Genomic DNA, 9,474 nt, shown 5'->3' on the forward strand with positions numbered 1-9,474 from the left:
CATAATTCTGAAGTAATATGAAAGTTCCGTTCACGTGTTGCGTATGCAATCCTTATATTCTGTGGTCCTTATCAAAATTCATCCTTTCACTTTGGAATTCTGAATGACACTGCAAAGACTGAACGTTGTACGAACGATGAACGCACGTTGATCGAACGATGACCGCTTTGTGAACGGTGAACACTAGTGGTAGGTGAACGGTGAACACTAGTGGTAGGTGAACGGTGAATGCAAAACTGTGAACGGACGGCGAACAGTGAAAGCACGTTGAACGCACGGAAAGCACACGGTGAAAACATGGTGAGCGAACGGAAAATGATAAAGTATCACGTTTCGGGGATTGTAATAGATAAAACGTCGTCGATAAATCTTAATGTTGATTTTAAGGCCATAGCAAGAATGTTTTTCTCATGTAAAAGACCACGTAGATATTGTCAATGAGGAACTTCAGAGTACTTGTGCGTACAATCAGAGTGGCGTTTCATAAAATAATTTTTGAATGATTGACCACAAGATATGAATATTTCAGTGTTCCATTTTTATTTAAAAAGCAGCTGTCTATGATGTCAAAAAGCCTACCTTTTAATTCATCGTGAGGAATATAATACATCTAATTACCACTACACATTTGTAGACAACAATATACACACGAATACATGTCTTGAAATTCGGCTATGAGGAACCTAGGAGGACTGTCTGGTTTTCAACTGAATGAATTTTAAGTTTAAATATACGTATTTTATTTTACAGGTAATGATAACAGTAAAGCACAGAATCAAGGTATGAACTTATATACTAAATAACATAAATGAAAAGGTGAAGGTAACGAACAGTGATCAATCGCATAATGTCTATAAAGAACGCAAAATTAAGAGTAGGGCAAACACAGATTTCTGGCCATACCATCGGTGGGAGCAGGTTCCCAGGATGGGTAAGCACTCCCTGTCGACCAGTCACATTTCTCGCAAATCCTATCGTTTCATAAAGTAAACGGAGTAATCCGTATCCAAAAGGGGTGTATTTCATGAATACACTATGGGAATAAATAAAACAAACTTAATTGATCGATTAAATTGCTTGCCTAGGATTAGTAATAGTTTACGACTGATTACTCGCGACAAAACAAATTACTAGTAAAGTTTACAATAATGAAGTAAAGCTTTGAATTTCAATAAGTACTGATCAATATTCTCAACGCGTGTCATGTTATAGGAATAGATGTTTCGAACAAACAGACAAAAACCAGTGATATTACAAGTGCTTTAATCAATAAATCAAGTTGATCACGGTTTGAGGTATATAAAAGTAAATTGAGATTTATATAGTGTGACATGTTACCTTATTAAAATTGATTTTTAGGGGAATATATTCGGTGTGTTGTCCACCATGTTGAAGAAATGAATAGTTACGCCATTAAAGTCTGCGGAAATCAAAACGTGGGTAGACAGGTACATATCATCGTGGAGAAAGATGGAATCGACGATACTCTTTTCATCAATAATCAAGCTCGGAAAGACATACAGATGTTCCTGGACGAAAATCCATCTGGTATAGTCCAATAGATTGATTTAAGAGGTATATGTGGTTTAACATAATTTATAGATCACGTGTACGGAGTTTAACCTGGTTAATGTTTTTACTTAGATGAGATTGATGTCATTCTGCAAATACCGGATGATTCAACTACAGGGTATGCATATCTCGGGAGTTACCTTTGTGAGCAAATGCAAGGTATTAAAATCAATTTTCTTCAAGCCGAGAACACTCCAACGCATCCTTGGATATTCCTTTGTGATACATTCGACGACGATAAGTTTCTAAAACTAAGAGAAACCTCAAAAGGTAATTCTAATAATTTCGATATACCGTTTATAATTTAAATGGATTTGTCTGTTTACGGTAGACAGATGATACTTTATTTTTAATTCGAAAACACCATTTCAGACCATGGATCTATGTTCCTAAAAGTACATGGCTGTCAAACTATACCTATTGAGGCAAAGATCAGGGATATAGGCAACGACGATAACAAACAAGTCATTCATCTATTAATGGGAACTTTTGAGATTGACGATAGCGTGTATGTGAACGATTGTGCAAAAGACAAACTCCGAAGAATTGTGGAATCGTTTGGACATGTCGCAGGTATTAAACAGTATGTAACGGTACAAATATACAGTTATGTGTGTACTTTACATTTATTTGTAGCTCTACCCCCTCCTGAATTCTTGTATACTAAGTTACAAATTATTATTAATGAAAATTGACAGATATTTTCTAAACCAAACGGTGAAGTTAACGAACATTGATTAATCTCACAATTCCTATAAAGAATGAAAGGCGAAGATAATGAACAGTGATCAATCTCATAACTCATACAAAACAGACAGTTGGGCAAACACAGACCCCTTGGCACACCAGAGTTGGGATCAGGTGCCTAGGAGGAGTAAGCATCCCCTATCGACCTTTAACATAAATTAAAAGCAAGGCCAACACGGACCCTTGGACATACCAGAAGTGGGACCAGGTGCCTACATATGTTACTTTATAAGGAATCGAAATACTAAAGTAGCCAAGATCGATTTCGAATAGTTAAGAGGAAAATGATATCTCAAGATAAATTCGGTGCTCCTATAATAGCACTTTTAAAGCGTAATGCTTTTCAACAATTACATCTCTCGTATCAATACTACATTTACGGCCTACTGACCATGATTTAATTCCCATCAATCTATTTTCATGCCACCGTATCGAAATTAGGAACAATATTTGTTGTCTGCCTAACTACAAAACTTTACCCTTGCTTGTAACTTTTCAATGATGAGTGATAGAACTCGTATTTCATATAGAATTATTCTTTTGGTACCAAAGGTTTTGCCAGTAAGGCCTTTACAATTATGTTTGACCAACTTTTGAGAAAAGTTCATCTGACAATATTCCCTGAACTATTTATGGTAGGACTTTCACAATTTTAGGCAGGTTCCTTATGACAAGATCTTGTATTTGATACCATATTTTTACTTTTGAGTTTGTCCCAAATTTCAAACATTTGACCTTGCTAATAACGTTTGAATCTTGAGCGATAGGGATATCATCTTCATAGGTAAATTTCCTGTGACAAGATTACCAAGTATTTTTCCTCTTGACCTTGGAGCGTTACTTTGTTGTCAGCGGGGGCATAGTGTTTCACAAGCACATCTTTTAGTAGTTTCAACTTCACTGATCTTCCATCCTCATTAAGCCATTGAGGATTGAATCCAATAAACTACATTTTGAAAATTTTACCAGTAGGGATTTTGGGGGTTTTCCTGGTCCATTGAATCTTCTCATTTTACTTATATCTATGCGAAACCGTATGACAGAATCAAGCTCCCTTCAACCTCTTGATACTATTGTAGCCCAAATTCTGCTTAGCTTAGAACTTTATTTTCAATGAAGTATTATTCTAACGTATCGTTACATTTAAACCTATTAAAACTTAGCACAAACATTTCTATAAATCGGATTTAGATAAAACTATATTTAAATGAATTGATACAAGTAACTGTGAGAATAAGCGAATTTAAATATTTCGCATTCGCTATTTAACAAATATTTACTTAAACTGTACATCATAAAAAATTGCGCTCTGGAATTTTGATCTCAATATTTATGTATATTATATCTCTTTATCAATGAATTTAGATGATGATGTGAAGAAAGAAAAATTGGAAAGGAAAGGTCTATCTTTTCAACATCATAGACGAATTTACATTCAATGCCATTCAAATTTTCCAAAGAGAGCATTCTTTAACTTCATGGAGAGATACATTACAAGGATTGAACCAATTTGGAGAACTAAGGAGGATCCCATAGAGGAAGGATCTCCCTGTATTTTAGTCTGTTTCAATTTGTCTCATCTTCAGGCTGATATTGCGGATGTCCTTAAAGTTACACCACAGGGTAAATTATATGTATGAAAATATAGGTGCTTTTGTGTTGAATATACCATTTGATTTTCCAACATCAAACCAAACTAATCTTGGAATTAACAAAATGGTACGCCTTGCTATTTTTTTTGTCAAATGAAAATTCACGTGTCCGGTCATTTTCGCCCAGGTCTTGTTGTATCTAACTGTAAGATGACAGAAAAGGTCACGTTTGGTGGGTTCTAGTAGCCTGTTTCGATGATTTAAGTTATTCAATCATATAATAAAATATCGTTTTTATTACATTCGGGCTCGGTGAACATGGTTAGAAGAAAGGTTATCAATTAATGTCCAGGTGGTGGACAATTATTAAAATGTTCAGTCTTTGCGGTATAAAAGAGTTAGAGTTGTCAGTCTAGGTGGTATTCAAATATTGAATTGTTTAGTATTAGCAGATTCCAATGGTAAATTTGTCCGTCATTACAAGAGTTAAGGTTGACTGTCACGGTGTGCAAACGTTCAGCTGGAGTACGAGGGTTAGAGCTGTTTATTTAGCTGGTATACACGGGTAAAGGTTGTTACTGTATCTTAATATGTTGTACGGGATGATCGTTGAGACGAGCGAAGCCCATTAACATCTTGCAACACGACTTTTATTTGCCTCTTCATTTAACGCGGGAAATATAACGCGCTTGATGTAAACAGTTACAAATTGTGACGTCATATTAGCTGCAATGTTTTTTTTTCTTCTTCTCTCAAACCAAGCAAAAACAAAACGTTTGAAGCTATGAGAAAGCTTGTCTGGAATTTGATAACGTTGATGGTTCTTTCTAAATAATCTAATTATTTTAATTACGGGTTTGTCAATGAAGTATACCGCAGTGACGGCGACATTTTTTCGGAAGCATTATAGGTGATACTCATCTTTTTTCAGCTGATGAAGAGCAAATCACGTGACTCATATGTGTAATCATTGGAGCGAGCTCGCTATAAACAAGTGTTAGTGTCACCAGTCAACTGGTGAACAAATATGAATGTCATTTAATTATGTCATTTATTTCTGTTTGTCGGCCTCTACTGCAGGCCTGTAAATTTGATATTGCTGAAAATCTTATACACTTCAGCTAGCCGACCTGTTGATGCCTAGAAGAATATTAATTTCAACAAGAATGAATAAAATTTACTTGATACTGCAATTCAACTTTTCGACCTCATCATCTTGCATCCATTTAATAAATGCTGATATTTACAATATTGAAAACGATACACATGCGTTTACGATTGTCATTAGACTCATTATAGATATGAATGCTTTATTTCACAAACCTTTCCTATCATCTATTCGCAGTTTTAATTATTGCATATTTATTTTGTGAAACTCCACAAGAACCAAAGATGTTTGATTCAAATATATGATTAAGTACAGTGTACTTCCAATTTTGAAAATCGTTTAAAAGAGATATCAAGCAAATATTACAGAGACACAGTTATAACAGCTGTTGATCAAACAATAGGAAATGGCGTAGAAAAATCAGTATTTCTGAATATAGCAAGGTGAAGATAACGAACAGTGACAAATCTCAAACTCCTACAAGCAATTCAAAATAGACAGTCGGACAAACACGAACCCCCGGACACACCAGAGGTGGGATCAGGCGCCTAGGAGGAGTACGCATCCCCTGTTGACCGGTCACACCCACTGTGAGCCCCATATCCTGATCAGGTAAACGGAGTTATCTGCAGTCAAATCAGTGTGCCAAGAACGGCTTAACAATCGGTATGAAACACGTCAGACAGCATTTGACCCAATGCGAGGTTGTATTGACGAACTAGATCGTTATAACGACCATAGAATTTGGGAAATGCTGACTTCAATCGAGACTGTTGAAATCCCTGTACCATCAACTTGTTTGTCAGTAGCTTACCTCGATTTAAAAACTGACTATACCCAGAACAAGCTCTTGCATATCGAATCAGTTGAGAGATATAAACACCATATGCAGGTGATAATGGAATATTGCTACATAAATGTGGGAAGTTGACGATGGAGAAGCTGAAATCATCCTGTTTGTCATACAGTTGATTTGTCAGTTTGCCGTTAATGTCTACTTTCAATAAAATATCTAAGTATGAAGCAGAAGTGGACGACTCTGTGGTGTCCTTTATTTCGAGCTCACAGGGATATATCAAATCTACATATGAATGAAAGTTATAATTGTTAATAGACAAAACGTCATCGATATATCTAAAAGTCGAATTGAAGGTCACAGCGAGAGATTTTCTCTTCTCACGTAGGTTTTGAATAAATTCTGCTTCATATGAATATAAAAACAGGTCAGCTAGCAAAGGAGCACAATTCGTGCCCATGGGAATTCTAACAGACTGTTGGAAGACCTGATCACCAAAGACCACGAAGATATTGTCAATGAGGAACTCTAGCATATTTTTTATTTCAACTTCAGAGTACTTGTGCGTGGAATGTTATGGAAATCTTTTTGATAAGACATCCCTACACCGCCAACTGATGAATAGCACAAATACATTTTATGCATATAATCATTCATCAATGATAATGTTGGTACTTATTCGAACGAAAAATATATGTCTAAGAAAATTTGTTTTGCAATAGGAACAGTCATTTCTAGAACAACAGTACATGTACAGTGTATGTATTCATTATCTACGAATATTAGGTGATACCAAATTTATACAATGTTCCATGATATTATTAAAATTATATTTCAGGCTGTAAAAACATGCTTGTTGTGATCCAGAACTGCCGAGAAGGAATGTCACCACGACCAATGCTGAAGAACAACCCGAGCGACAACGTTATAGATTTTACCAACATCCTGTCCGAGGATGGCGAGTGTTACGATTGTCATATCAATTCTCTGGCTGTAGAGAAAATTCAGGCTTTCATCGACAATAACTAGAACGCATGTTACATTGCAGTTTACATATTTTTTTATAACAGTGTATAGTTTACATTATAGGATCTTTGGAGGTATATTTACGTTCTGCATAAAGTGTAGAAAAAAAAAGAATAGTAAAAATAGAGTGAAAAAAAGATATGAAAAGATAATGTACATGTAAAACATAGCGTATATGCGAAATATGTATAGCATCCATCTGAATCACCCTGTACAGGTAAAAGATACAAAGTGTACTTGTAAAACATAGTGTACATATAACGCATAGTATACAAGTAAAACAGTGTATATGTAAAACATAGTGAACACAGTCTGTTATCTTCAATATCCCAAAGAACCCTGTGCATATGGAGAAACTTACACCAATCACAAGGAGGGGAGATTAGTGATTTAAGAACATATCATTATCTAATTATTTTACATCCCATTAACATATGTAATTTATATAATTAGTTTTTGATTATTTGTTTTACATTCCTTCGAGAATATTTCATTCATATTGAAACGTCGCTAGCTGTGAGTAAAGTACCACAGATTGGCTCTCAGTGTCGTACAAGTAAGATGTCTTTCACATCCAAACGCCTGTCATAACACAGGTCCTCCGTTTATAATGTCGTATCTGAAAAAAGAAAAGAATACTCTTAGTCGGATTGCCTCTTCAACGTCCGAGGTCTTTACATTCAATCTTCTTTACACCTACAAGTGCATTTCATAATTGGAATTAAGTCAATCTTTTCCAGCAAGTTTTAATTATCTATATTCTGTAAAATGATGAGGGGATTTGAAACTCAAAAAATGTTGTTACTTGCGTATATGATATACTATAATATAATTTTCATTTTGGAATATACAGTACCCGCAACGTTATTTTTGACATGATACACGATAAAACACGATACATCCACGATAGGATAAGATGCACACACGATACGATAGAATACACACACGATACGATATAATACACGGTAAACCTGATAAACGCAAAACACGATCTTCACGATAAACGGAAAACCTGATAGAAATGTTGTAAAATTAGAATCAATTTAGAACGAAATTTTGATACCTACAACATAATTACATTATGTTGATAATAATATTGAAGGATTTCAATAGTCATTATATATACTAGCGTAAAAAAGGAAACTGTGCATTATTTAATATATGAAAAAAATAATAAAAGAATAACAATGAACAAATTTTATTTTTTGTAACACTGTTAACGAATGTATTCTTTACAACATTTCTTAATCTATTAATGTTAAAGTCGAATAACCTCAATTTCGCCACACTCGAAAGATATTGGCATTCGAACTTGAATTAACAAAGTTAATAACGCGTGTGAACAACATTTGCATTTACGCATGCTTGACAACGGCGCCTCATTGGTGCCACTACAGTGTTCAGAAATGCTTGTGGGATGTTGTTGCAGATGTTGGCTAAAGCCTGGCCTAAATCAGCCAATGTCACTGGCTGAGTTGGTAAACGGCGTACACATCGTTCCATTCCATCACACATGTGCTCGATCGGAGATAAATCGGGCAAAACAGCTGGCCAAGGCAAGACATCAACATTCTGTTGAACAAAAAAGCCCCTGACTACACGTGCAACATGTGGTCTTGCGTTGTCTTGCTGCAGAGTGATGTGATTTTGCTGTTTCTGTATGAAGGCTACCACATGGTGCTGAATAATTTCGTCTCGATAGCGTACGTCGGTGAGATTTCCATTAACAATTCGTAGAGGGGTCCTTCCACGTGCTGTTATTCCAACCCACATCATAACGCTACCTTCATTGAATTGTCGACGTTGCACAATACAAGCGTCTTGGTACCGCTCCCCAAAGCGACAATACACTCTACAACGGCCGCGACGGAATTTCAATTCATCAGTGAACAGAATATTGACCCAGTCCTGTATTCCGAATCACAGATGTCGTCTGCACCACGCTAGTTTAGTGATGCAATAACGTTGAAGCAGTATTGGGCGCATCGCTGGACGTCTTGGTCTGATGTTGTGCTCGCGCAGATGATTACGATGAGTTCTTAGACTGATTGGTCGAAGTCCAGGAATGCGACGAGCAGTCAAACGTGGTGTCTGGGAACGATTTCCCAGGTGCACAAGTCTAATGTGGTTGTCCTGACAACGCCACGTCAGACGAGGACGCGTAGATCATGGTCGATCCCGAGTGTTATCAGATTGTTGGAAACGTCTCCATACTGACTGGATGAACTCCAAAGTGTCTTGCTACGATATGTTGTGCCATTCCAGCTTGAAGCATCCCAACAGCACAATTACGTTGGTTTACGTTGAGTCGTGGCATGACAGAGGGGTAAATTTCGTCAAAACTAAAGTGCTGTCTTTAACGAATAGAGTCATCCATTGCTATGAAAAGCCCATATGATTTATATATACATATCAAGGACATACATCATAAAACAGGGATATATCACAGTTTATATACATACAGAAAAGAAGTATATAAAAAAGACCATAAACACGTGAGTCTTATTGAGGATCAAAATAATGTTTGAGATAGGTTGATTCAAAAGATGTGGTAGTTGTGCATTTTCTAATAAAATCGCGAAATGAGTTTCATAAAATTGCTGCTGAAAAGATAAAAGATCTTCTAGAATATT

The 9,474-nt window shown here is 36.0% G+C and overlaps 1 protein-coding gene across 1 annotated transcript; it reads left to right on the plus strand.

Annotated features, from left to right (window-relative positions):
• Positions 1–310: 310 nt before the first annotated feature.
• On the plus strand, positions 311–7,951 carry LOC125675735 (uncharacterized). The gene is made up of 6 exons (XM_048913525.2): positions 311–780; positions 1,360–1,548; positions 1,645–1,842; positions 1,945–2,145; positions 3,685–3,942; positions 6,654–7,951. The coding sequence occupies exons 2-6, from the start codon at positions 1,398–1,400 to the stop codon at positions 6,842–6,844; spliced, it is 999 nt and encodes a 332-aa protein (XP_048769482.1). The 5' UTR covers positions 311–780; positions 1,360–1,397; the 3' UTR covers positions 6,845–7,951.
• Positions 7,952–9,474: the final 1,523 nt, after the last annotated feature.

Source organism: Ostrea edulis, chromosome 3, assembly GCF_947568905.1.
Source record: "Ostrea edulis chromosome 3, xbOstEdul1.1, whole genome shotgun sequence".
In the NCBI taxonomy this organism is placed as follows: domain Eukaryota; kingdom Metazoa; phylum Mollusca; class Bivalvia; order Ostreida; family Ostreidae; genus Ostrea; species Ostrea edulis.

What these genes read in the sequence shown, in the direction of transcription:
- LOC125675735 (XM_048913525.2), top strand. Translation starts at nt 1,398, where the DNA reads ATGAATAGTTACGCCATTAAAGTCTGCGGAAATCAAAACGTGGGTAGA. An exon ending in CCTGGACGAAAATCCATCTG is followed by an intron (nt 1,549 to 1,644) that starts GTATAGTCCAAT and finishes GTTTTTACTTAG; the next exon opens with ATGAGATTGATGTCATTCTG. An exon ending in ATCGTTTGGACATGTCGCAG is followed by an intron (nt 2,146 to 3,684) that starts GTATTAAACAGT and finishes CAATGAATTTAG; the next exon opens with ATGATGATGTGAAGAAAGAA.